This window comes from Octodon degus, unplaced genomic scaffold, assembly GCF_000260255.1.
Source record: "Octodon degus isolate 3935 unplaced genomic scaffold, OctDeg1.0 scaffold00093, whole genome shotgun sequence".
In the NCBI taxonomy this organism is placed as follows: Eukaryota; Metazoa; Chordata; class Mammalia; order Rodentia; family Octodontidae; genus Octodon; species Octodon degus.
In genome coordinates, this window is record NW_004524669.1 from 4,049,675 (window position 1) to 4,077,239 (window position 27,565).

Below are 27,565 nucleotides of genomic sequence, written 5' to 3' on the forward strand. Positions count from 1 at the left end.
CTTTGGTATGCCCCCCACAGCGACACCAGTGCTGGACCCGCCCTCCCCTTCCCACCCTGTGCCCCTGAGGTAGGTGACAGTAGACTGGAGGCTATCTTCTTGTGCAAACCTTCCCAAGCCTGAGGAACAGGAGGAAAGCAGTGGGGGCCCTAAGAGTTCCTGCCCACACCCAGGGCTGCCTGCCTTTGAAGGACAAGCTGGGATCCCAACCCCTGTTCCCTGCCACCCTCCACCCCACCCACCCACACACCTGAGAGAGAACCCCTTCACTGCCTGCCCCTCTGGGGGATTTTGGGCAAATCCTGGGGCTACTGCTTTGAGGCACCAAGCCCTACAATCTGTCAGCCAAGGAGGCTAAGGGTGAAGAGGGGGAGATACAGCAGCTTTCTTGTTTAGCACTTAGGCCAGCACTAGCCCTCTGCATCCTGGCGCCTGAAATGCCCTGTGGAAACCTCTCCACACACACCCATCAGAAGAGCAGTGCTAAGACTGTAGGAGCTATAGGGGCAGGCAGGGAAGTTAGGAGGGGACAGAAACAGAGATGGGACGGCATTTCCCCCTTTGGACCAGAACTTAAGAGTTGTGAGATTTGTGAAAGGGTGAAGCCCCATCAAGGAAAACTAGTGGGAAGGAGAGGAATATGGAATATGTTTCCCAAAGAGCAGGGCTTCAAGCTGGCTGGAACTCCCCTACATACACTAACCCCAATGCCATGTGAGGGAAAAACACCCTGCCCTACCCACCACAGGACAGGTGTCCCCAGCCAGTCAGTCCCAATGAGTGACACTCACCCCTCCTCAGAGGCCCCAGCACAGAGGGCAGCTGGAGGGTAGGAGTCAATTCTGTGTTGACTCATGCTGGAGGCCAGACCTTCTTCCCTCCTAAAACAATGATGCTCTCAGCCTAAACTGGGGACCTCTGCAAGGCAGGGGACAGATGGAATGACCTCCCTGGGGACTTTGTGCCTGTGTCTCCTTCCTATTGGGCACTTTTGCTAGAACAGGAAATGAGCAAGAAAACCCCAACTCTGAAAAACCTTTCACAGAAAAGCTGAAACTGAAGCCTGGGGTGCACAGGGAAGAACAGCAGGAAGGTAGCAAGATCTGCCTGCTTCAAATCCCACACCCCCTCCAGAGCACCCCTGCCTTCAAGCTGGTACCTGGGGAGAAGGAAGCCCGTAGAAATACATTCTGCTTCTGTCCCAGAAACACCCCAGGACTGAGTGAGGAGCTGGGTCTTCCTCTGCCCTCCCCACAAGTCTGACTCTTCTGGGAGAATTTGCTCCCCCGGGTAGGGGATGGGGACACAAAGGAGAGCAGCTGAAGTCCAACATTCTTTCTGAGGTCAGTTTCTTCCTGAGTTGTCAAAAGAAAAATAAAAACAGCAAATTCTACACATCTTACAAAAATAAAAGGCCTAAATATTAAGCTACATCTCTGGGACTTCCCCTCAAAAACAAGGCCCCAAAACTCTTTGGGGTTTTTTGTTTTGTTTTTTTGTTTTTGGTTTGTTTTGGCTTGTTCTCTTTCCCCAGACCCAAATTTTCAGCTGGGTAAGGGATAAGGAAGTGGGAAAGGGGTTCCCCACTCCCTTCCTCCTCAGCCCTGAGCCTCCAGATCTCCTGCAAAAGGACACTGCAACATGAATGAGGGACAGAAGGTAGGGAGGGGCATTAAAGCACAGGGACCAAGAGGCACAGGGATGCCTAAACACACCGGACAGAAAGAAGCACAGAGTGTGATACATGGAGAGGTGGGAACAGGAAGGAGGAGCAGAAAAGGAGGACAGCGTGGTGGGGGAGGTCAATGACAAAGCAACTGGAAAGACCAAGCAAATGCAGAGAGGTGGGAGTGGGGGAGGTGTAGGTGCCATTGAGAGGGTGAGGAGACAAAAGGAGAGCAGGAGCGCCTTAGGCCCGGGTATTAGCCCACGCAGGGTCTGCCCCTTCCGCCGGGCGGAGATGGCGAGCTTCCTGTCTACAATAAATAGGAAAAACCTGAGTACACGGCGCATGGCATCAATCTGCCTAGCAGAAGCATTTTCCTTCCCATGAAAAACATCCACCAGCAGAGTAGTCCCGTCCCCCACCCGACATGCGCCACTCGGGACCCCTCCCGGCCCGGTTTGGTCAAGACATTTGCCCTAAGCAGAGGCAGCTCCTACGGCCTCCCCCGCCCCATCAGTGTCCGGAGCCGTACATTTTGTCCCACTCCACGAACGAGTCCAGCTCCTTGGGGGAGACCCTAGGGCCCACCTTGGCTAGCGCCACCTCCAAGTCTTTGTACGAGAGGGGGCGTTGCAGCCCTGGGAGGCCCGCCCCGGCCGCCGCCTGCTGGCACAGCTGCCCCAGCTCGCCCCCGGAGAAGCCCTGGGTGCCCTGCACGAGGGCCGAGAGCTCCCGCTCGCTCAGCGCACAGCCCTGCTGGGCCAGCGCCCGCTGCAGGATCTGCCCGCGGGCCGGACTGTCTGGCAGCGCCACGTAGAAGCGGAGGGCAAAGCGCCGGCGGGTCACCTCATCCAGGGCCGCAGGCCGCGAGGTGGTTCCCACCACCAGCACGCCGTCGGCCCGCGCGCCACAGCCGCTGTCCAGGCAGGCCAGGAGCTGGGACTGCAGGGCTCCCGGTGCGCAGGCGCCGTCGTCCCGGGCGGGCAGCAGCGCGTCCAGCTCGCAGATAAGGACCACGGCCGGCGGGCGGCTGCGCGCGGCCGCAAAGGCGGCCTGGAGGAGGCGGGCACCTTCGGCGGCGCCCTGCGCGGCCAGGCTTGCACCGCGCAGGCGCAGCAGCGTGGCGCCCAGCTGTGTGGCCAGGCAGCGGCCGAGCAGCGCTTTGCCTGCGCCCCGCGGCCCGAAGAGGAGCACTGTCCGCGGCGGGCGCGGGCTGCCGGGGTAGGCCGGCGGCCTGAGCAGGGGCCACACCAGCTCCTCCTCCAGCGCCGCCTTGAGCGCACCCTGGCCTGCCACGTCTGCCCACTGCACCGGCGGCCCGCAGTCCACCATCTTGCTGGTCACCAGCTCCAGCGCCCCGGCGTCAGCACCTTTGGGAGGCTCCCCCGAGAGCACGGCGAAGCTCCCACGGGGCGCCGAGGCTGGAGCCCGCTCCGGGAGCTTTTCGAAGGGCTCGAGCTGCGAGCCGTAGACAGGGGAGCCCAAGACCTTGAGGGGAACGCCGCCGCCGTACTTGCTCGACGCCTCCTCCGCGGCCCCCGGCAGCTTGGCCCGGAACCCGTTGCCGCGACACTCGCCGTTATCCGCGGCGGGGTAGGAGGCACCGTCGGCCGCGGGGGCCTTGGAGGGCTCGTAGACGTACTTGCGGTAGCGGCCCTCCGCGCCCTCGTCCGCCGCCTTGCGCTTCAGCGACACGCCGGCTTCCGCTCCCGCGGTGGCCGCCTGGAAGCCGTAGGAGGTGGGCGCTGGCCGGGGCGGCGCGGGTAGGGGCGTGGGCGCGGGCAGACCCGAGGGCAAGTAGGGGGCCGGGGGCGCGGCCGGCGGCGGGAGCGCTCCGTAGCCCGGCTGCGCCGCGTAGCCGCCAGCTGGGTAGTTGTACAGCGGCGCCGAGGGGCCGTACCCCGGCGGGGGCGCAGGCTGCAGGAGCGCGGCCGGGGGCGGCGGAGGCAGCGCGGCTCCAGTCTGCGCGCAGTACCCCGGCGCCAGGTAGCCCCCACCGTAGCCCGCTGCGTAGTCGGGCGCAGCCGACGGGCCTCCGCACGCGTTGCCGGCGTACAAGGGCTCAGGCAGGTTCCCGGCTAAAACCGGGGAGCCCCCTAGGCCCGCGGAGCCGCCCCCGCCGCCCGACTTCGTTCCTGGGAGACCCTCGTGGAGTGAGGCCAAGGGGTAGGGTGGCTCCGGCCCTGGCCAGGGCTCCGTGTCCCCCTTGGTGCCATTGAAGAAGGAGGTGTCACCGTAGCCGCCCAAGGCTGGGCGCTCGTAGGGTGAGTCCAGGACCCCAGAATACTTCTCTGCATAGCGCTTGAGGAGGTTGGAGGCAGTGAGGGCTGAGATGTCGTCGTGTGCCCAAGCATAGTGGCAGCGCTGGCGACTCCCTGGGGGCAGCTCCAACTTGTGGGCTGGTGATGGGGTAGTGGAGGAAACGTCCAGGTGCTGCTCTGGCCACTGGTTGAGTGGCTGGGCATGTTCTGGTGTCCAGTGCATCTTTGACAGAGCTGCAGACAGGAGGGAAAGGAGTGCCTGGTGAGGTCCTTGGAGGACCCACCAACTGCTCTCTTGATTGCTGCCTGGATGGGCTGGTCTCCCACCACCTACCCTCCCATTCTCCTAGGTGCCTTCCCTCCCACTACCAAATACTTAATCTGACCAAGACTGAAGTTATCTGAGAATATTTTCTTTTTCTCTTTTTTCTTTTTTTTAATGCATTTGGTACAGGGTCTCACTACAGGGCTGGGACTCACAGTGCTCCTCCTGTTTTCAGCCTTCCTATGGGGTGCTGGGATTACAGGCATGCACCACTAAGCCAGTTCTCAGTGGTCATCTCAGTGCACTGTGTGGGGTCAATGTGGCATGCTGATCAAACTCTGGTCCCTGTGCTTGCCTAAGCAGGTACTTAGTCCACTGAACTGTCTCACAGGCCCCTGAGAATATTTTTCTCAGAAAAAAGAAACAATGTGGTTGGCCTTTCACCTTGCAAACAGAGATTATTTTGTCCTGGCCATTCCAGCCTGCCTTCTGTAGCACACATGTTCCTTACTTTCACCCCGAATGGGTCAGGCAGTAGGAAGAGTCAAACTCAGGCAAGGCTCATTTGGCAACAGGTGTTCACTGCTTACCCACTATGGGCTGCTGCAAGGTTGAATGAGGCCTGTCCAGGGCTCCTAGCCTAGTGGCCCACTAGTTCAAAATGTTTAAATGCTCTGTTCCCCTCAGCTTTCCCTGAGATTCCAAGGCCTTCTTTGGGCCTGAGGTCAGAGGTGCCCATGGGAAACCACAGTTGCTGACCCAAGGGCATTTACTGTCTTGCCACTCAATTTCTTTTGGCTGCTACCCAAGGAAATCAGAGCACCTGAGTTCTAGGCCTCACCTCATGCACATAAAGGCTGTGCCCTGGGCAGGTGCTGCCATGTGCCTCATCCCCAGGGTGTCACTACACCACAAAAGTATTTGAACCAGAAATTAGGTAGGACATATGCTGGAGGAGTACACAGCCATACACTTCCTAGAAAGTAGATCTCCAGTTTGTCTCTGCACTTCTCAGCCACTGAGGAAATAAGCTGTGATCAGACTCACCTTGCAAAATAAAAAGCACCTTTCTTTTTTTTTTAATTTATTTGTGTGTGCGTGTGTGTGGCCAGCTCAGCCCACCAGGGGGCGGGGCTGGCTGGCATGTGGTGCTGGGGGATTGAACCGCGGTCCCTGTGCTTTCTTAAGCTTGTTCTAAGTAGGTGCTTTAGACCACCCAGCCATCTCACCAGCCCAAAAGCACCTTTCTGTGAGATGAAATAAACAAATGATCTTTCGGACCTATGTACTATAAACATGTTCTGAGGCTGTTTCCTATGCTGCCCTCCAGCACCAGTCAAAGCAGAGGCTGTAAAGAATCACACAGCCCAGGTACATGGCTCCCATGGGTCAGGCTGATGCTAGGGTAGCATTTTGAGGACTTAATGGGCCTTTTTTTTTTTTCTTGCAGAGCCGGAGATTGAACTCAGGTCCTTGCACTTGCCAGGCTAGCGCTTATTCAACTGAGCTATCTCCCCAGCCCCTAAAATTCAGAAGGATTTTTGTTTTGGTTTGTTTGTTTGTTTTTGGCTAGCTCAGGATGCCTTAAGGGCAGGTCAGGTAAGGCATGAGGATCTGGGGATGGGAGCCACAGTATCCTGAGCCTGACTACTTTGCTTAAGCAGGCACTTAAACAACTGAGCTAATGGGCAGGCCCCCTGGGTCCATATTTCTCAGAGCTAAGCTTTTGGTAAGTTATTAACAGAATCATATCCTCATTCTTTCTCCAGTCATTTTTTTTTTTTTCAGTGCTGAAGGTCCTACCCAGGACCTCAAATATGCTAAGCAAGCACTGAGCTACATGACTCCTTCAGCAGATTTTTAATTGTGTAAATCTAAGTGTTTTGCTATGCCTGGAGTTAGACTGACAGGTGAACAGTGTGGTTCAGCCAGCTGGAGGAGAAAGGTAGGCAGTATGCCCTGGAAAGTGAGAAAATAGGAGCATGGGCGTGAAGCTCAAGGCAGTTTGTCACACCTTCCTGGAGTTTTTACTGGATCTTGAAGGGGTTGAGGGAAGAAGTTGAACAGGCAGGCTGGCGGGAGCAAAGCATCCCAGATCACACTTTCAATGGTGCAGGCGCAAATTCAGAAAGCCAGGGCCAGTGAGAGACAATGGTGAGAACCTGTAGTCTCAGCACCCACAAGGCTAAGGGAGGAGGATCCTTTCAGGCCAGCCAGGACAGCACAAACCCTGTTTTTAAGAAAAGGCCAGAGCTGTGCTAGCTTAGGGCACTCTACTGCCAATTTGGAATAGTGTCATAATCCACGAATACTCAGTGAAGCTTGTGCCACCTTAGAGGCAGTGCTCCCGGGCAGCACACAACCTACCGAGCCACATAAAGTGATCCTGTAGAGAGCACCAAGAAATGGGTCTCCAGAGCCTTGGCTTCAGATGTGTGGGAAGCAAAGTAAAGAAGAGCCTGAAGATAGTTAAGTCCCTTCTCAGGTTCTGTACATGTGGCCTTACAGCAGGGGCTTGACAGCACCTCTCATCTCACTACTTCCTGTGACCTAATATGAGTGACACAAGACAGTCTTTAAAAATAAAATGATTTACTCGACCTCACTGCCATAGAGCAGGCTCAAGCCACTTTAAGGGAACGAATTCTAGAGGTTGCTTTATTCCGGTGTGAGAGGTGGCACCAGTACAGAGACTGTACTGCCAAGATGGGGGCAGGAGTCTTTGCAACTTTCCAGCTCTTGCTGAGGGGTCTTCAAAGATCAGAGGCATCAGCAGTGTCAAAGGGGTGTTTTCCCAAAACATCAGAAATCATGAATGATCCTGGTTGCAGGGTTGTATGAGGTAACATCGAAGTTACACAGACGTACAAAGTTACACTAATTGTGTTACTGCATCAAACATCTGTGTTTTGGTTTTGTGTGTGGTTTTGTTTACTGTTAACTGTTTGGCTCCTTAGTTATAAATATGGATAAAAGAGATTTGTCCTTGATGACAGGATTTATGTTGAACATAATCAACATAAATAATTTATGGTGAACAGACTCAACCAGGCAAGCCAGGGAAAAGTGACCCTGTTGTGATTTGGAGCTGAAATATCCCCTAAAATGTTTGTGTGTGTGGAAGATGACTGGCTTGTGGGTGCTCTGTACTCTTCAGTGGGTTCATCCCTTGCTGAGTTCATGGCTGAATGTGCTGGAGGAGGTGGAGCCTGCTTGGAGAGGGGGTCGCTGGGGGTGTGGCTTGGAGGGGTGTTTTGCCTCTGGCTCCTCCCTCTCTCTCTGCTTCCTGGCTACCAGGGTTGAGCCCCTTTTCCAGTGTCCCCTTCTCCCATGCTGTTGTTGCCTTGGAACCAGCAGACTGAGAACTAAAACTGAATCAAAATAAACCCCTCTTCCCTAAATTGCAAATGTTGGGTGTTTTGTATTTTGTCCCCTCATTTGTAAAGAGACTAAGACAGACCCTGTGTCAGAAGACAACACAGAGATATTTCCTCCTGCCTCCAGATCCTCTCCGCCTTACACTGTCACAAGATATCCTCCAGCCCTCATTCTCCAAGGACTTGAGCAGACTCCTCACCAGCACCTGTCCTGGCCTTTAGTGACCTCCATCCAAATCTGCACCCACTCACTGAACACTCTGGCAACTGCTCCAAATCAGAAACTCTTGCGTCAGATACCCAGTCCCAGTCCTCTGCCTCTGTCTATCCAGTGTTGGCCCACATTCCTCCATGATGCATCTCCTGCACAGAGAGGACCTTGTCCTTGTCCCCTCACCCATACCACTGGTTACAACCCTCAGTGACTTACACTGTAGGTCATTTTCTTCATATTTTAGCTAGGGGGAAAAATGAAGCTATTTGCTTTTGTTTTCACCTTTACCTATGTCTAGAAACACCAAAAGGCCTGATGGCCCACCTTAGTCCTTGAGCCTAACTCAGTTGTCACCTTAGCCTATGGGCTAGCGTGACAATTCTCTATTTGGGTTCTATGGCCTTCCCAGGTGGTAAGAAAACACATTTCAGCAACTGCCCAGTTTGGGAAGGCCTGCCTGACTCTTAACCACACAGCACAGCCTTCAAACTTACAGGCAACTTGGAACCATGGAAATAGCTCAGTGGTCTAAAGCACCTGCTTAGGCAAGCGCAGCAACCACGGTTTGATCCCTGGTACCACATGCTGCACCAGCCCTGCCTCCAGAGCAGGCTGAGCTGGCCACCAAAAAAAAAAAAAAAAAACAAAACAAAAAACAACTTACAGGTAACCCATAAACACAGCCAGCCTGGGCAATGTGGTGAGACCCCCATTTATCAATAAGTCAGAAATTTTATGTGTAGAAGAATCAAATAATTCCTAAAGCCCCTCTTGCTTTTAGGAAGACTTCTAGGAATGCTGAACAAGGTGAAGGAGCCTTCACACCTGGCGCAAACCCTCAGGTGCCCACTTACCCCACGCTCTTGTTGCCCATATGTCCTGTGGGTGCTCCTGCCACCCTGTGGGCTTTCTATGCATCAGGTCTGACATCAGGCATAAATACGCTACCCCTACCACAACTCCAGCATCTTTGGAGAGCAGATTCCACCCACAGGCATGTTATTTTCTAATACCTAGCCTCTCTAAGCTGTACTTTCTTCTATCAACTGAGACAGTTTTTAGATGAGTAGGCCTCAAGCTTTCCCTTTTTGTTCTTTTAAAAAAAAAACAAGATTGGGGCTGGTGAGATGGCTCAGTGGTCTAAAGCACCTACTTAGAAAAAGCTTAGCAAAGCACAGGGACCGCAGTTCGATCCCCCAGCACCACATGCCAGCCAGCCCCGCCCCTGGTGGGCTGAGCTGGCCACACACACACACACACACACACACACACACACAAATAAATAAATAAATTTTTAAGACAATTTAAAAAACAAGATCATTAAAGCACCTGCAAGCAGGTGCAGGGGCCAGGGTTTCGATCCCTGGGCCTGCCATGTGGGCCCTGCCCCAGGGTGTGCTGAAATAGCAATTGAGACTGGGCGTGGTGGTGCATGCCTGTAATCCAAGCTCTTGGGAGGCTGTAAACAGGCGGATCACTATGAGTCCAATCTAGTAGTGAGACCCTGAACACCCTGCAGACCCTTCCCTCCCCCTCCTGAAAAAAGAAAGAAACCAGGATCTTGCTCTGTTGCCCAGGTTGGCCTCAAATTCCTGTCTTTATGCCACAGGCTCCTGAGTCAGGACTACAGGTGTACAATGCACCTGGCTTTAATCTCTTTTTCACTACAGCCCCAAAAACATTTCTAAAAAATTATATATTTTTATGCCAGATGAAATTGGAAGGGACCCCAATCGCAAAATGCCAACACACCCCTCCTACTCTCCAAGACCCCTTCCGGATCTTACAAGATTCTGTTATTCTGATTCTGGATCTCATTACCTACAGGGAAGGGGCCTGGGCCATACAGGGCATGGGGGCAGGGCCAAGGAGGGGCAGCTGGACAGTGGCTCAGCAGAGCCAGTGATGCCGCCCTTCTCTGCAAGGCCCCATTATCTCAGCCCGGGACAAAGGGCTGGAGTGGAGAATCCCATTGTGGGGTCTCCTTATGGAGATCTCATTAATCTATTCACAGGGGCTCCCACAGGCCTTTTGTCCCAGGCTTTTTTTGTCTCTTATAGCTAGTGCCCTTGGGGGGGAAAATCTCTGGGTCCTGTCCCTCATGCCATCCCACAGCTAGGAGAGAAGAGGGAGGGTAACAGGAGGACTCTGGAGGACTGATTACCTGCCATAGCCCCTGCAACCATCAGACAGGAACACCCTATACACCTCCTAGGCACGGCCAGATCAGTAGAACATTGCCCAGCAGAAGCTTTGGGACGTGGCATGGGACTTAGTGCAGATAGGATTAATGCATGTCTAGGGATGGGCAAAAGATGCCAGAGAGGAAGCTGCAAAACTGCTGCCCACAGGATGCAGCCCATGCTTTGCAAGTGCACTGTCTTCCAGTTTCTAGACCTCATGATACATTCGCGTGCCTGCCACTCTGTGCCAGCTGTGAGAGAGGTAAAGTGGGATCAGACTGACCCGTGCTCACATCCTCGGTCAACTAATGGAGAAAGTAAGGCAGTCATGATCTTTAGGAAAGGAAAACAGCCAGGAGGAAAGGCACAGAGAGTCACTGGAAGTTCAGCAGACCTACGGTACTTCATGGTACTTGTAATTACTAACAAGCAATTGTATACTTGAAAATTGCAGAGTACATTCCAAGTGTTCCCACCACAAATAAACGATAAAATGTGTGAGGTATTGTGTATGTTAACTGTTAGATTTAGTCATGCAACACTGTGTACATGTCTACTACAAATATATACAACTTTCATTTGTCAGTTTGGGAGGGTTGTTTTCTTTGTTCTGTTTCAGTTTGGGTTTGGGTACAGGGAATCAAACTCACCACTTTGCACTTGCCAACCTCGTTTTATCCCACCACATTCCACCAAATAGGTTTTTTTGCAGATAGTAAAACTGTTCAAGAGAGAAAACATGGCCCAGTCATGCCACCCTCTGCAGGCACAGCTGGGCCCAGAAAGGGACTCTTCCCCAGGCTGCGCCGAGCCACGCATGTCAATGAGGAGCACAAACCTAGCGTAGCATGAGCTCCAATGGCCTCTCTCCCTGCTTCTCATCTCAGGCCTGCAGAAACTGAAGAACATGGAGGTGCAGGGGGAGTGAGGAAGGGGCTGGAGGAGGAGGAGGAAGGGGGCTGCGTGCCCTAAGCTGAGAAGCGGGACTGGGCAGGACATGTACTCTTCCTTGCAATGATTCTCAGCACTCTGAGCAAGCTATTTGTTCCCGGTTTGCCGTCTTTGGTGAACATCCGCAGGACTCACCCACCCTTTGTTAAGAACAGAGTGCAGGCCAGCGTCTTTCTCCATAAGGGCATAAGGGACCCCCCCAGTCTAGAAAAATCAGCCCTGCTCATTCAGATCCACAGAAAGGCCTTTGTTCCTGTGGGCCATGCTCCTTTTACCAACTAACACCCATCCCACCACTGCAGGTGCACGTGAAAGCCCTGGCCACTCACTTGGCCCTCACCTTCTTGGGGAAGCTCCTCCAGCTCCCCTCTTGGCAGCAAGAGCAGAGGATGAGTGAACTGTGTGTTTCCTCCTGTGCCTCCCTCCCCCTTCAACACTCAAGGACATTGTTCCCTGGATTCTCCTGTCCTGCAGGGGAGTTTCCCCTTCTGCGGGAAGCCTGAGATAATCTCCTGATCTCCCTCCAACTTCATCCTCCGCCTGCTTTATACTTTACCCCCCCACACCCTAAAAAAACAACCAAAAAAAAGTTTATTTTTGGTTGTACTCCTATTTCTTTTTAAAAATTATTTTAATCTTTATTTATTTGGTATGGGGTCTCTTTACACAGCTCAGACGCAACCCACCATGCCTGGTTTCAGCAGCCAGCACAGCACGTAGTACCGGGGATGGAACCTGCCAGGTGCTTGCACTTGCCAGGCAGGCACTTAAACCACTGAGCTATCTCCCCAGCCCCCTGGACTCCTATTCCCTTCTTTTTTTTTTCCTCTTTTTGTGGAACCAAGGATTGAACTCAGGTCCTTGCGCTTGCCAGGGAAACACTTATTCCACTGAGCCATCTCCCCAGCCCCTTGTACTCCTATTTCTGATCCTCTTCTTCCTAACAGGCATCCCAGCACCCCACCAACCTGTGCCTCAGCTTCATATGTCCTTCTTGAAACCCCAGGACACCACACTCCTGGCCTCACCTCCTTCTCCTCAGCCTCTCTGGCTTCCTCCCTTCTAAGCCTCAGAAGCCTGGGACTTGCTCCTATGGCTTTCCCTTCCCTCACACCCACATCCGGTCTGTGCCGTACACCATTTCCTAGACATAGCTCTGTAGCCTGATTTCTTCCCTACGCTTCACACCGGCACACACAACTTTCTTCACACCGGCACACACAACTTTCTTCCTCATGCCTCCGCTCGAAACTTAGTTAGCATAATTAGCATGTCCAAAAATCAAACTTCTGGTTTCCCTGGCCCTATGGGTCTTCCTGTAGTAGGAATGGTAGCTTCATCCTTTCTAGATGCACAAGCAGAAAACTTGGTGTCATCCTCAGCTTCTCTTTCACACACTTCAGGGCAACACATCTAGTTGACCTTGGTTTTAAAATGTCTGAAGCAAAATATTTCTCACCACCTCGGAGGACACCTCTCACCTGCGTGGTAGCAGAGGCCTCCTCTCTAACTTCCCCATTACTACCATGTCTGTTCTCAACACAGTAGCCAGAACCCGTGTCTGAGTGTCATTCTTCCATCCCAAAATGTCTATGGCTCCTACCACACTCAGACTAAAAGTCAAAGCCTCACACTGGCTGACAGGGTCCTAATAATCTGTTCACATTACCTCTGGACCACCCGCCATCTTTCTCCCAAGCTCCTCTGTTTCCTTTCAGTCAGGATGGCTCCCAGGTTTTCCTCCCACCCTAGGTTCCTCCTGCCCCAGGGCATGTGCCCTCCTTGCACTCTGTATTTCCACAGCTCATTTCAGTTCTCTGCTCTGCTGTCCCCTCAGACACTGTCCCCTTCAACCTGATGTTCTGGGTAGTGCTCCTTCAAATCTGGCCTGTTTTGTGCTTTCTCATCCATATACCCAGGGGAAAACTCCATAGGAGCATGGACTTTTTTGTTCACTGCTTTATCCTTAGTACCTAGGACAGTGCTTTAGACACAGAAAATTCTTTATAGACTATAGGATGGATGGAAGGATGGGTGGATGGGCAAAAAAGCTTGAAACTGCCTCTATGTTCAAATAAAGGGAAAAAGGTGAGTAACTCAAGATCATCTCACAGGATGGTAATAAGGTGGCAAGAGGGGAAGCCAGGGAATCAATTACCTCAAGAATGGATGGGGGGGTTGCCCAGGGGAGGAGTTTGTACCTTCAAACTCCACAAAAAACTGCCCAGCCCTGACATGGCTGGAGCCCTAAAGCACCCATCCCAGCTCCCAGGGACCCCCAAGTGGCTAGCTGACTTTCTTTCTCTTTTTCTTTTCTTCTTCCTTTCTCTATCTTTGGCAGTCTCCCTCTGTTCTCCCCTCCTTAAGCCTCTGTGGGAGAGGACAAAAGGGGCGATGGAATTCCCATCAAAAGCCTCAGGCACATGGTAAAGAGATCAGGGCCCTTGGGATCCTGCTTCCTGGAGGTAGCACGGCCTCCCCGCCAGCCTGGCTCCTCGGTGTGGGGGGGTGTGAGCTGCCCTGGCCTCCTCATATGTCAAACACCAAACAGCAGGAGGTCAGCCTGGCCGAAGCTGGCCAAGCGGCCCCCATCTGGGCAGTGTGTGTGCACACACGCGCTGAGGGGGAGGGGACAGTGCAGAAATCCCTGCCTGTGTCTGCGGTCAGGGCCACAGCCAAGCTGTGACCATCTGTTGTCATCCTGAGAGGCCAGGCCAGGTCCCAGCACCCTTGAGGAACAAGGCTTCCCTTCCTGCCAGGCTCCTAGTGTCGGAGTCATCATCTGGCTTTATCCTCACTTCATCCTGGCTGCACAGGCCTCACTCTCCCCATTCTATAGAAGAGGAAATGGAGGCCAAGAAGGGTGGTGATTCTGCCAGTTATAGCAGCTGGTAAGAGGGGAGGTGGGACTCAGCACACTGAACACCCGTACATACCACACCCTAGCCTTTGCCAAGGTGCCCTCACTCACACTCACAGGTCTCCAGGGTTACATTCTCAGGAAGAGCCATCAGGCACCCCCTAGCTACTGCTCAGCTCCGTACCAACCCATTCCACCTTCCCCACTCTAGGAAGACTTTTGGACTGACATCCCCCAGAAAGTGCCCCTAAATCTATAAACAAGAAGGCAGGGGGCCAGCGAGATAGCTCAGCAGACTAAAGTGTCTACTTAGGCAAGCTTAGGCAAGCACAGGGACTGTGATTCAATCCCCAGCACCACATGCCAGCCAGCCGCACCAGCCTCACCCCCAGGATGTGCTGAGCCAGCCACAGAGTCCAGAGCACAGTGGTGCACACCTGCAATCCCAGCGCTGAGAAGGCTGAAAACAGGAGGATCACTGAGTCCAAGCTGCATAGTGAGACCCTGTAACAATCAAATACATTAAAAAAAAAAAAAAAAAAAAAAGACACTTTCTCCCCTAGTGAGTATTCATCTCCCTGTGGCCACGGAGCAGATAATCCCCTAACCAGGATGACCCACACAGCACTCCATCTGCGAAAGCTCAGAAGACTGAAGAAGGAGCATGATGTGGTGGGAAGAATCCAGCCCCGGCCCACACAGGAGCAAGCCCCGTATCTGCACCAATACAAGGGCCTCACTACAGCCCCTGCCCACAGCCTCTAATCCTGTACTGTCCACACAGTAGCCACCAGCCATGTGTGGCTTTCTCACTTAAATTCATAAAAATTTCATAAAACTAAAATTCAGTTCCTTGGTAGCAGTAACCCCACTTCTTGCTAGTCACATGCAGTGATAGCAACGTTACAAGTCATGACTGGACAGGGCAGCTTTGAAGCCTGCATGTCACCTACTGCCACCCTAGTTTTATCTGGAACTTCCGAGGCCTCAGGAGGACTTCCTCAGGATTTAGACTGTGTTCCTAAGGCTCCCCAGGTAGTTTTACAGCCACACTGTATTCGAGTTTTCCCTAGAAGCAGGAAAAGAGAGGCCTCCTGGGCCAAGCCCCTCCCCCTAGGCCAGCCTGTCTGGTCTTTCTGGGAGAGGAGGGGCTGGCTGGAGCGCAGGAAAGGAAGGTAGGACAGGGTAGTTTGTCATCAGGCACTTCTGCTTCCCTCCCCCATCCGCTGTTTGACACCCCTCCCCCACCTTGCCTACCATCCTCATCCTCATCAAATCCCAAAGACAGATGGGGGCCGGCAGAGAAGGAGAAATGTGACCACAGTGAAAGCACTCTTGAGTGATAAGAGTCCGGGGGTCACAGCTGTGTCCCCCGAGGCCTGGACACTCCTTCATGTCCAGTCTTGATGTCTAGCCAGGCAGGCCTAGGCTAAAGCAAACCTCAGTGAAGGGAGGGAGGCTCACTGAGGTCCAGCAGATGTAACCCGAGTGAAAAGTGCAGTTCCTCATGCAGTCACCACTCATTCGGTCAGCACACATTCACTAAACCCTCCTGCATCAATATATAGTACAGGGGGCTGGGGAGATGGCTCATAGAATAAGTGCTTCCCTGGCAAGCACAAGGGCCTGAGTTCAATCCCCAGTTCCGGAAAAAAAAAAAAAAAAAAAAAAAAAAAAATGTAGTAAAGAAGGTCAGGTGGGCTCCCTAATCAGACTGACCAGGTAGGAACGTGGCTTATTCTGTATTTCATCTTGGTTCCAGACTGGATGAAGATCCTTTGTCTCTGCCCAATGGACTAAGCAGGGTGGACACCCCCAACCCCGTCCCTTCAAACAGGCACACTTGCACGTAAGCATGCACATGAACGCTCATACACAGACTCCCAGCTGCTGCCGGAAGTCCCCTCCCAGGGCCTCTCAGCCAATCACGGCATTGAAGGGTAAGTCCCACTGTCCAGCAGCCCCCAGGGAGTGTATTAGCACATTTGAACCGCTCAACCTGCAACTGACAAAGCCTGGGGCCTTGGGAAGAGCTGCTTGTGCAGCAGGAGAGGTGGGGCCTGTGGAGAGCTGTCCTTCCCTCTGCCTCCCAGGGGAAGCTCAGGACTAGATTAAGCATTCTGGGGCACAGAGGAATTTGGGGGCCCCAGCTCCAGCGGTGACTAAGCGATCCATAAAATCCCAATTTACACACTCACTGATCAAACAGCCTATCTACTGCCCTGGGAGGTTGGGAACCTCCATGTGCCCCCCTCCCTCGCAGAAGGTGCCAGACACAGGACACAGGCCCCTCAGTGTTTTATGCAGACTCTGTCCTACCTCAAGGGCTTGGGGACCTGCCTGTGCCCCTGTGATCTGGTGCTCAGCTTGGCAGCCACTTTTGTTCACCTCAGAAGTCCAGCTCTTTTTTTCTCTCCTGCTGCCCTGGGGCTGCCAGGCCTGACTTCAGCCTCATCCGAGCTGTTAATCACTTTTCCAGCTCTGAAGCCCTTCTCGCCTCACCCCCTTTCTTCCCAACAATGCCACCCCACTCTCCTGGATCCTTGCTCCTGTCAGGTGCTGTTGCGGGCAGGGTGCTCAGAGCCCTATCTTCCCTCCACTCCATGGCCCCACCCCAGGCCAAGCAACGTCTTGGAACACAAGGATGGTGTGAGCCAGATTCTCTGGTCCCAACCTACATCCCTGTGGAAACCACAGAGGGAGAACCAGCAGTTACCACCACTGTCCCTCCCACAAAGAAAACATCCTTCCATCTGCCTAAATTCTAAGAGAAAAGCCATTCTGGTTAACAATCGCTTTCTTTTAGACCAGAGAGAACCTGTGGCTCCAGGTAGTCAGCCACCCACCTGTGCAAAGATGCAGTGAAGCTGATTTGCTTTCTCTTCCCTCTGTTGGGGATGGGCAGCTGGAGCAGTTGAAGTTTGCACCCAGGCCAGGTATGCAAGTGTAACTCTGTCTCTGCTTCCCAGAAGGCTTGAAAGCAGACCCAGGCTGATGCTAACTGCCAGAGACTACTGGTACTGGGCTGAGGGCTTGCGCAGAGCGATCACTGTGAGGGCCCATCTCACAGTGGAACACACTCCTTCCCTTCATCTTCTTTCCTCTCCTGGACTCACTATGGATCTGAGAGAGGCAGGTATCAAAAGCCCCCTGAAAGACTGACCCAAGGCTGGGGTCTCTGAGGCACTCTAGCAAGCCTGGGGAGCCATCTCAGGGTCACACACTCCCTTCCCTCCCTCCCTCCACCTCAAGGCTTCTCTGAGGTAGGGATTGAGTGCTGGCCTTGGACTCAGCTTCTGAGGTGTGAGAGAAGAACCTTTGGATCTGTTTCCTCCAGTGTGAAATGGAGGAGGGGCAGGATTCCCTCACAGATGGCCTGAGGACAGTGAAAAAGGTGAACTCCCACACTTGCTAGAGGAGCCAGGGCTGAAGCAGAAAGGACAGGGACGGAAGGCTGGTGGGCTCTGACTGAGCTCAAGAGGCTGGCTAGATGCTTTAGCCTGGGAAAGCCTCTGATGTAGGGACTCTCCTAGGACCCAACAGCTTTGAAGGACAACTTCAAGAACACAAGTTGGGCTCAAAAAAGTGTCACCCTGCAGGAGAGCTACCTGCCCTGCCCCTGACTGCTTGGCCATCACTGAGTCTCAATCCGAAGCCACAGCTTCCCAGGATGATACCCTGACCCCTGACCTCTCTGACATCTGTCCTGGAACACTTCTCACCAGCTTCTCCTCTCTCTTGAGTGCTCACAATTTCCAGGCCCAGCTTCATCCTAAGTCCCACTTTTTTTTTTTTTTTTTTTTTTTTGCAGAACCAGGGATTGAACTCAGGCCCTTGCACTTGCCAGGGAAGCACTTATTCCACTGAGCCATCTCCCAGGCTCTAAGTCCCACTTTTCACTGTCCTTGGGAGTCTTAAGAGACTTAGGAATGTAGGTGAGAATATGTAGGGTCCTCTGAGGGATCCATACAGTCCTCAGACTCAGCGCTCCAGGAAACATCATCGTCTCCCTCAAGAGTCCCTTTGTCCATCTAGGCTGGAAATTAAAGTCCCTGTGATTCCACCTCCTGGAGCCACCGCCTCTCAGGTATGTTCCACTGGAAGTGCTCCACATGGACTGAGCTCCATCTGAACTCACTGTCTCTGCTCTCTGCCCTCCCAGCCAGCAGGCAGCTCCAGCTCTCAGAACACAGGCACAGACCCCTCATTGTAGCTCTGGAGGGGTCAGTGTGTCCTTCCTTCAATCTCAGTCCCAGCCATCCCCACCCCTTCCCCCACAGCAGGTCCTTCTCTGAGCCACACAGCTCACAGCTGTTGCTCTCTGGTCCCAGCACACCCTTTATCCTCCTCTACTGCTGGGGGTGCGCAGTGTGTTATATCACTCCGGTTCAGAGGCTGTTGGTGGCTCCTCTTTGGGGATCACAGCAAGTTCCCAACATCTCTATCCTGCCACACAAATGCCTTACTGGGAGTTGATGTCACTTGTTATCCAGGGCTATGTGCCTTCCCTGTTCAGCTGCCTCTGCCCATATCTCCAGCCTAGAACTCCTCCTTCCACCCTGGCCTTCCCTCCCTCACCATCTTCCCTCATGCAGAGCCCAGAAAGGGCCCTAGAGCAAGACTGATCTGCGCTGTTTTATATGAATTTCTCTGTTTCAATACAGTCTGCCCTCTGGATCTACTGGTTCTATATCCTCAGATTCAGCCAAACACAGGCTGAAAATATTTATGGGAAAAGAAGTGTCTGTACTGGACACGTACAGGCTTTTCTCCTTATCATTATTCCCTAAATGGTACATTTATATTGTATCAGGTATTAAAAATAATCTAAACTGGGTTTGGTGGCAGACATCACAGCACTCCTGAGGCAGGAGGAACACTGTGAGTTTAAGGCCAACCTGAGCTACATAGTAAGTTAAGACCAGTCTGAGCTACATAGCAAGACTTTGTCTCAAAAGAAAAGTAAAAAAAGAAAAGTAATCTGGGGCTGGGGAGATAACTTGGCTTTCTAAGTACCTGCCTGGCAAGCGCAATGACGTGGTTCAATCCCCAGTACTGCATGCCGTGCAGGCCTCGAAACCCTGGGTGCATAGTGCCAGCCACCGAAACCAGTTGTAGTGGCGCAGGCCTGCATTGGGGTGTTGGGGGACTCAACAAGCTTACATAGGGGTAGACACAGGTGCCTAGTGAAGGAGGTCATCTTCTGTTGTCCCGCCCTGTCGGGACACCACTGCCATCTGTAGCTGGTCAAGCTCAATGTTGGGCCTCTCTTTGTGGGTCTGCCCTGGGCCTCATTTTCCCTCAGGACTTGGCCTTGCATGGGCATAAGATGGAGAATGGTCAAGACTTTCTGCCAGACCCCTTCTACACTTGGAAAGCCTCTACCCTGTTCTCACAAATAGTTCTCTGGGCTGAGTATGTGGCTCTGTAGCAGAGAGCTTGCCTAACATGCATGATGCCCTAGTTTTGATACCCAACACCATAGCAAACTATTTTTCAATATTTAAAATTAAAAATACATGGGTGTACAAAGGGAATGTGTAACATTGGGATACAGTTCTAACCATCTGCTCAGCAGGAGTCAGGGGCCACAGGTCTCAGCCCAGCAATCTGAGCCTCTTGCAAGGCTCACACTGCCCACCTGCCCACCAGTGGAGGACTCGTGGTACCTTGAGTGTCATGTAACTTCCACAGTGATCAAGTTTAAAGTCTGAGTGATCCTAATTCTCTGGCCCCCAAATGTACCCCCCACCCTATGACGGAGGCTGCATGAAAGGCGTGCCCCCACAGGGCTGGCCTAACCAAGGGTGATGAAACAGGTCTAGGCAGCCCACCTAGGCACCCCAGGGCTGCCTCAGCCCCTCCCAGCCTCTTCCCAGCCCTCGGGGTGCTGAGCTAAGTCTCTCAACTATGCAGCCTGTCCGGTCCACCAGGGTTGTCCTCAAGGGGGTGGCCCCCACACCTGCAGGGCCATGGAGACTGAGAGGAGAAATGGAGAGGGCGCCAGATACTGAAGGGACAGCCACAGCTGCTCCTCTGCCTGCTCCTGGGGGTTCTCCACACACATGCTGTGCTTTGCACATGGCAGTTGTGCAAGCCTCACACAAACCCCAGGACAGTACTCCCATGAAACAGATGAGGAAACTGAGGCACAATTTACTCGTCTAGGTCACCAGGCTTGGAGGGTAGGCTGGCTACGGAGGTTCTTCTGTCTCCCACGCGAGCAGATGATGTGCTCATTTAACAGCTAAGTCAAAAGACTTCTAGGGGCTGGGGAGATGGCTCAGTAGAATAAGCGCTTGCCTGGCAACCACAAGGGCTTGAGTTCAATCCCCAGTTCCACAAAAAAAAAAAGAAAGAAAGACTTCTAGCTTCCCAAAGAAACTGGCCTGTCTCAGAACTTGTGTGGGTTGTCTACAGAGCTGAGCTCCCTGTCAGTAGGGGCATTCAGCATCAGAGGCTGTCCCTGCTGCCTGGGACACCCCCTTGGCATCTCCCCCTTGGCAGTCTTTTGGTGTCTCCACACTCAGATGTCTACAGACATCCTTGCAAACACTGCGAACCCAACCAGCCCCAATCGGAAAGCCAGACATCGGAAAGCCAGACATCTCTTGCCCACCCCCAGCTGCCTCCTCCCTGCCACTGAGGCAGCTCATCTTTCTCAAGGGCTCAGACCCCAGAACTCAGGCCTGCAGAGGGTTACTGCATGGAAGAGGGTGTTATAGACTCCATTCCACACAGCACAAGTCTGCCTGGGCAAGAAGCTGCTTCCTAGGAGGGTCCAGTCCTGTGGTTTCTATGTCCCCTCCAAGACTCAGGCTGCAACTTCACTGCCATTTTAACAGTATTAAGGAGTGGGACCATAAGAAGTGATTAGGCCAGAGGTTCTGCCCTCCGGGGTGGATTACTGCTGTCGCTGGAAGAGTGGGCTGGTTATCCTCAAAGAGGCTTCTGGAGAAAGATGCATTTGGCCGCTTCCTCACTCCGATCCAGTCTCATGCTTAGTTGTGGCAGTGTGGGGTCCTTGCCAGAGGCTGGCACCAGGATTTTGGACTTCTCAACCTCCAGAAGCCAAATAAACTCCTATTCTGTGTGAATACCCAGACTGTGTTACCTGTTACAGAGTGGACTGACACATCCCTGCTGGCCAGAGTTCCCAGGGAGCCCTAATGGGAACACACAGCCTGGTTAAGGACAAAGCCACCTGATGCATGGGTGGTGGGAAGAGAAATTCTCCAGCTTGCTTTCCCTGCTGACAAGGAAAGAACAAGCACACCCGGAATCTCTTTTTTTTTTTTTTTTTTTTTTTTTTTTTTTTTTTTTTCATTTTTATGTATTTGGTATAAGGTCTTACCACACAGCTCAGACTCGTAGTGATCCTCCTGTTTTCAGCCTCCCCAGTGCTGAGATTACAGGCATGCACCACCACACCCAGAACCCATGGCTGGCTCAGTGCACCCAGGGTGGGGCCTACATATCATGTGGGGCTGGGTATTGAACACGGTCCCTGCATTTGCCTAAGCAGGTGCTTTAGTCAGCTGAGCTATCTCACCGGCCCACACCCAAACTCTTGAGTACCCAATGGTTATGCAGGGCAGCTGGGTGTGGGTGTACTCTGCCTCATCTATACTCTTATCCCAGTCTCCCGCTCATTCCCACTGAGTCTCCTACAGGAAGACATCCTCCTCAGGTCTCCACTGTGGCAAGACCTAGCTGCCCCCAACTGGCCTTCCTCCTCTCAGCAATTGCAACCCACCCCCATTTCTCTACACTCTGCTCATACTCCCTCAGAGGCTCCCCTCTCCTCAGACCATGGAAGGAGAGTGATCCTCAAAGTAGAGTCTGTTCCCTTGCCTCTCTTGCCTCATCTTGCAAGCAGTGAGACCATATCAAAATACAATAGGTGGATCTGGAAGTGGTGGCGCACACCTGTAATCCCAGCACTTGGAGGCTGAGGCAGGAGGATCATTGCAAGTTCTAGACAAGCCTGAGCTACAAAGTGAGCTCAAGGCCAGCCTGAACTACACAGAGACTCTGTTTCAAAAAGAAAAATAAAGAGGGCTGGGGAGATAGCTCAGCGACTTACGCGCCTGCCTGGCAAATGCAAGACTCAGAATTCGATCCCCAGTACCTCAAAAAGAAAAAAAAAAACAATGAGTATTGAACGAATGGCTACTTGGATAAAATATCCACAGCCTGGCAGCCATGGTTCATGCCAGGGCCCGTGGCAAGGCAACATGAAGGCTAGGAACATCTTCTGGCACCCTGTGGCCATGTGGGAGGCTGAGGTTTGTTAAAGGAGACTCCAGGCATGACAACCCCAGCTCAGGGTCCGGCACACAGGCCCCAGTGTTTGTGGAGCATCAGGGTCCTGGAAACTATGACCTGCCTGCGCAGCCTCTGGAGCCCAGCCAGGGTGCACCCAGTTCCTTGCACAGCGCTGGACACAGCAGGCAGGTGCTTGGCACAGGCTGGCTGAGAGTAAATGAAGCAGCCTCTTCATCATATCCCTAATCAATTCCAGCACCAAGCAGGGGATAAGATGGCCGTCCTCAGCCTCTCATTCTGCCATGACTCTACTTGGGAGGGGCTTCAAGGATGGGTAAGCCCTACCATGGGTCAGACCCCTCGCACTCCTTCTATTTTCCTCCTCACCCCTATGCCGAGAGGTGGTTTTCTGGAGTCCCTCAGCTCAGAGTCACTCAGCAAATTATTAGAGGTGAGTGTGTGCCAGAGAAGGGGCAAACTTAGGCCCATGTCACCAATATGGGAGGCTCTTCTGGTTTTGTAAATGAAGAGGTCAAAACTGAAACAGTTGAGGGGCTGGTGAGATGGCTCAGTGGTCTAAAGCACCTACTTAGAACGCTTAGCAAAGCACAGGGACAGCGCTTCAATCCCCCAGCACCACATGCCAGCCAGCCCTGTCCCCTGGTGGGCTGAGCTGGCCACACACACACACACACACACACACACACATAAATAAATAAATAAATAAAATTTAAAAAAACAATTAAAACGGGGGTGAGGCTCAGTTGTAGAATTCTTGCGTTGAGTCACAAGGCCACCAGCATGACCAAAGAACTAAATAAGTTCAACTTCTAAAACAGTTGAAGTCACTTGTCCTGGGTTACAGCTGATCTGCTTAGCAGGCAGGGTCACTGTAGCTCAGGGTTTGTTCCCTGGAGTAGGGGCCAGAACACTGGATTGGGTACAGTGGTGCATACCTATAATCTCAGCATCCTGAGAGGCAGAGACAGGAGGATTTCAAGTTTAAAACTAGCCTGGCCCACTCAAGGACTTTGTGAACTCCTTGAAAATAAAAAATATGGGGATATATCTCTGTGAAGGCTGCTATGGATTCAATCCCTAGTACTGGTGGTGGGGGGTGGCAGGGGAGTGGCATAGGCTTCACACTTTCATTCACTGAGAACTCCTTCCCCTCCTCCAGCCCCTGAAGTGAAGTCCAAAGGCTGACATGCTACAGTACACAGGAAAATCAGCAAGACACCCAGGTAGGACCCACCGCAATCTGTTTCTTGGCCTGGCAAGGCAGGGAAATGCACTCTCCAGGGCCATTTCACTTTCACCTGCATTTCTGCCCTCCCCTCACAGACCCAGAACCATTCAAGACCAGACTCCCCAGTCCTGCCTCACTGAATCCTCAAGACCATATTTATGAGTAGGACACACCTTGGTCTCACTTTGAGAAGACAGAGACTGTTGAATAAGTGCTACCTAAGTGTTAATGAGTCACCAAGACCCCTAAAGCAATGCTCCAAGGAGAGTTAGTCTTTCTTGCCACACACCCTTGTTCCCATGATTGGAACACAACAAAACAGTCCCTGAAGGCTCTCACCAGGCCACACATATGTAGATGAGGTGGCCAGCCCAGACCATGACAGGCACTGTCAACACCTCCTCCTGAAGTCCAACCCAGCACCACCACTAGCTGGGTCCCTTGCCAGGAACAAGGCTGCGGCCTAGCACAGTGTGGAGGTCAGGAAACCTGGGCTACAGACCAAACTCTGCCCTAAGCATCTCACAGAGGGCATGAGGGGGTATCCTGGATGTAGGGTCCCAGGGTGTTGAGGGGTTCAAGAATACTCTAAAGGGGAAGGCAAGCTCTTCTCTCAATTAATGGCAGTGTATTTTTGAAGAATGACTTTCATCATCTGAGGACTACAAATCAAAACAGGTTATGAGTCCCCATGCTGGCTTTCCTGAGGTATTATGTTGAACCCAGGGCCTTGTGTGCACTTGTTCTCACCTCTGAGCTCCAGCTCAGCCCAGTGACTACCAGACTGAGTAATCCCAAAGGCCCTTTCCTTCCAGAATCCAAGTATTCTTGGGTTGTACGCATTTAAATGTAAGTTCTGGGGCCAGGGAGATGGCTCAGTAGAATAAGCGCTTCCCTGGCCAGCATAAGGGCCTGAGTTCAATCCCCAGTTCCCGAAAAAAAAACCTAAAATAAATAAATAAATGTAAGTTCTGCTCCTCATCCCACAAGGGTGAATCAGTTGTGGCTCCAGGAAACTCAGATTTTTTGTCCTGTGTCTATGTGGGAGCTGGGGATGGAACCCAGGGTCTCACAGGATAAGCTTTACCATTCAGCTACACCTGCAGCCCTATTTCTTCTCTGACTGTAGGGAAAACCTTGGGATCCAACACCACACAGCTCTAGGATCTCCCTGTCCTGATGTCTAATAGTTCTCCAGCCCTCAAAAGAAAGCAGGGTCATCCCAAGGCTAAGCTGAAAGATGATATCAGTACACCTCATGGTCTGTCAAGAGTGGCTCACCCCACCCTTGGCCTCTGTCTCTTGTAGGCAAGGCTCCTGGCAGTGGACCACAGGTGCATCCAGGCCTTGGGTCCCCTTCTCCAGGAGAGAACTTGGAACCTCACTGAGCCATACTTCTGTAAGAAGCCTGGTTTTCATTAAACAAGGTAAAAGAGTCATTAACTGCCAAGTCCAGAAGAGGCAAAGTTCTGCTAGAAGGCCCCAAGAAAGTGAAGGAGACTAACCTGTCCCCTGCCCTCTTTGGTTGACTGATGGTGGGGGCAGGGAGAGTTTGGGTTCCTAAGGGCCCAGTAACTGCAGCAGTAGCAGCTGGGGGTGGAGAGTCGGGGAGCCTTGGCCCAGATAATAAGCAATTGTTAATGTGATCCATATGGATCCTGACTGGCCTCTCTGTTTAACAGGATGATAATGGCAGGGAAAGAATGCTGGTCTGTGGAGAAGGGAAGGGGCAAAGTCCTCCCCAGACTTAGGGGGTGGGGAGAGTCATCAAGGATGAGGAGGAGGGAGGAAAAAGAAGAGGAAGAGGAGTGGAGAGGAGACCCACTCAGGGTCCACCACTCCTCAGGACAGAGCTATTTACCTGAAAATGGCCAGACTCCACATTTTGTGGGCTCCCTGGCTAAATGCCCTTACAAATCCTTTTACTCAGCCAACAATATCTATGTGACACTTACAAGGTGCCATGCTCTGGAAGGGAGTACATGCTTCATCTGTGTCCTGGTCACCAAGGCAAAAGGGAGGCACAGGTGCAGGACTGGGAGACCACTGAGGGAGGAGTAAGTGACAAGAGCAGGAAGATCCAGGACCCTGTAGGGGGAAGTGCGGCATCTGAGCTGGGCCTTGAAGAATGAGGAGGTTGTGGCAAGACAGGGACAATGGGAAGGCATTTGGCTGAAGGCACAGCAGGAGTAAAGGCAGAGAGGCGTGAAATTGCGTGGAGAGTCTGAGATCTCAGCAATAAAGCTGCAGCCCAAGCAGGGGAGGGGAGGGGATTTTTGAACCATAAAAAGCTGTGGCCATGAATGACCAGTAGAAAAGAGAAAGCTCTGGAGCACTACACTGGGGTCGGGGTCCCTCCCTCCACCTCCCTCCAACTGTGTATTGAAACTGTACAATCAGGGATCCAGGGCCCAGCTCAAGGCCATACCACAGCCAGAGACACACAGGGAGGGCCTGGGAGACCAAACTCAGCCCTGTATCTCTCTGCTCCCCTTTTCTCCTGTGGAACGGGAGCCCTCTGAAGCCTGGAAGTTATCTGGACCTCAGGAGGAGCAACTCCACTGCTTCACTCAGCTAAATCCATTTCGGCCCAAGAGCGCTGCCCCTAGAAGATATTACAGCACGGGCACGAGGGTCGCTTCTGGCAGACATCAGTGGAATCAAGTGGAAATAAATGAAATGGTGTTAAATACAGAAAGGGGGATTTATGAGGCCTGTCACCCTGGCCAGCACGACCAGCCCAGTAAGCCCCGCCCCTTTCCTCACCCACCCCAGTAAGTCCCGCCCCGCCCCCGCCCCTCTGCTCTGGCTGCGGAGGGGCAGCAACAGAGCTAGGCACCCAACTCCCGGGCCACCGCAGCCCGGCAGCTAGGAGGTACCTAGTGCACCCCTGTATGTGGGGCTAAGAGACGGCAGAGAGTAGCGTTTGCTCCTGGCCTAGGGGGCTCTGGGCAGGGACTGATTTCAAAAGGATGCTCCCGGGTTTCAGAATGGACTCTGGGAGGGTCTAGGACACGCTCTGAGCAGTGAGAGGTCTTTGGAACGCAGCCGCTCCTGGTCCTCTCCGCAGGCCAGACGGCTCCAAGGTACCCTTCAGGGCCCAGGGAACAGAAAAGCCCCCACGCGGTAAGCTCAGAGTGGAACTGGAACCCGGTCCCCACTACTGGATGTTGGGCAGAGGCCAGCTTTCCCAGCTCCTGCAGCCAGTGCGGAGGACACCACAAACATTCTTTCGTCCTCTATTCTCCTCCAAATTAGGTATCCATGGAGACAAGGCCGGCAGCTTGACAGCCCCAAGGCCTAATCCTGATTTAGTGACGGTCCCTTTAACAGCCCACCCACCCCTGCGCTCCGGCCCGCCGCGGGGCATAGGCTCCAGGCCGCTCGCGCTCTCCGCGGTGGAGAGCCCTCCGCAGCCCTCCGCCAAGAGGGACTCAGGGCGGAGGGGACCCAACATGTGCCCACTGTGTGCCCAACACACTGCGGAGGACGCTCACGGAGGAGTCCCGGAATGGGAATCCTGCGGAGCAGACCTCGAGAGAGCTGCTGGAGTGGAGAAGTTTAAAGGGCCGAGAGCCCAGGGGCCTCCCTGTGTCCAGGGGCCTGGGGTTCAGGGTAGCACAGCTTCGTGCAGCGCCTCGGTTCGCAGGTGGGGTTGCGCTCTCGGGCCAGGCGGGAGTGTTGAAGCGCGGGGACAGAAGAAGCCCCGACCTCCTGTCACTGCCCGGGCACGGGGCCGGGAATCTCCGGTCGGGAACCCAGCCCCCACCCCTCCCGCACACAGGGGCCGCCGGACAAAGACCTGACGGAGTGGGAGGGGCCTGGCCGGCCCTCGGCTCCGGCCGCAGGGTCCTTCTGGGACCCGAACCCGCAAATCTCGGTTCCCACCCCCAACCCCACAAACTCTCGGGAGCCCGCGGCTCTCAAACGCCACAACCCCCACGCCCGAGGAGACAGCGAGATGGGTGCAGTTCGCCGATCAAGCGCGACCCTCTCCTCTGCCCCCCCGGGAAGTGACCCTCGGCTCCCACGCACCCGCCCGGCCTCCTGCCTGCCCTCAGACCTCCGCCTATTGGAACCCCGCGACCCGCAGCCCCCCCCTGCCGCCCTCGCACAGCCCCGCGCCTGCGGACAAAGCTCCGGACACCCCCTGACCCCGGGCAGCCTGCACCCGCGCCCAGGCCCACGACGCGTACCTCGGCATCCCGGCCGGGTCCTAGGTGAGTGTGCTCGGCCCGGGGGGGCGTCTGGCCCGGGGACGAGGACGGGGG

The 27,565-nt window shown here is 53.5% G+C and overlaps 1 protein-coding gene across 2 annotated transcripts; it reads right to left on the minus strand.

Moving 5' to 3' along the window:
• Window positions 1–253: 253 nt before the first annotated feature.
• Window positions 254–27,565, minus strand: Fignl2 (fidgetin like 2). Of its 2 annotated transcripts, none has more exons than XM_004637836.2 (2): window positions 27,491–27,565; window positions 254–4,161 (listed from the first exon to the last, which is right to left on the minus strand). In XM_004637836.2, the coding sequence occupies exon 2, from the start codon at window positions 4,148–4,150 to the stop codon at window positions 2,180–2,182; it is 1,971 nt and encodes a 656-aa protein (XP_004637893.1). In that variant the 5' UTR covers window positions 4,151–4,161; window positions 27,491–27,565; the 3' UTR covers window positions 254–2,179. The 2 variants fall into 2 exon arrangements, with proteins under 2 accessions (XP_004637893.1, XP_023578589.1); XM_023722821.1 differs by lacking the exon at window positions 27,491–27,565 and adding an exon at window positions 25,250–25,437.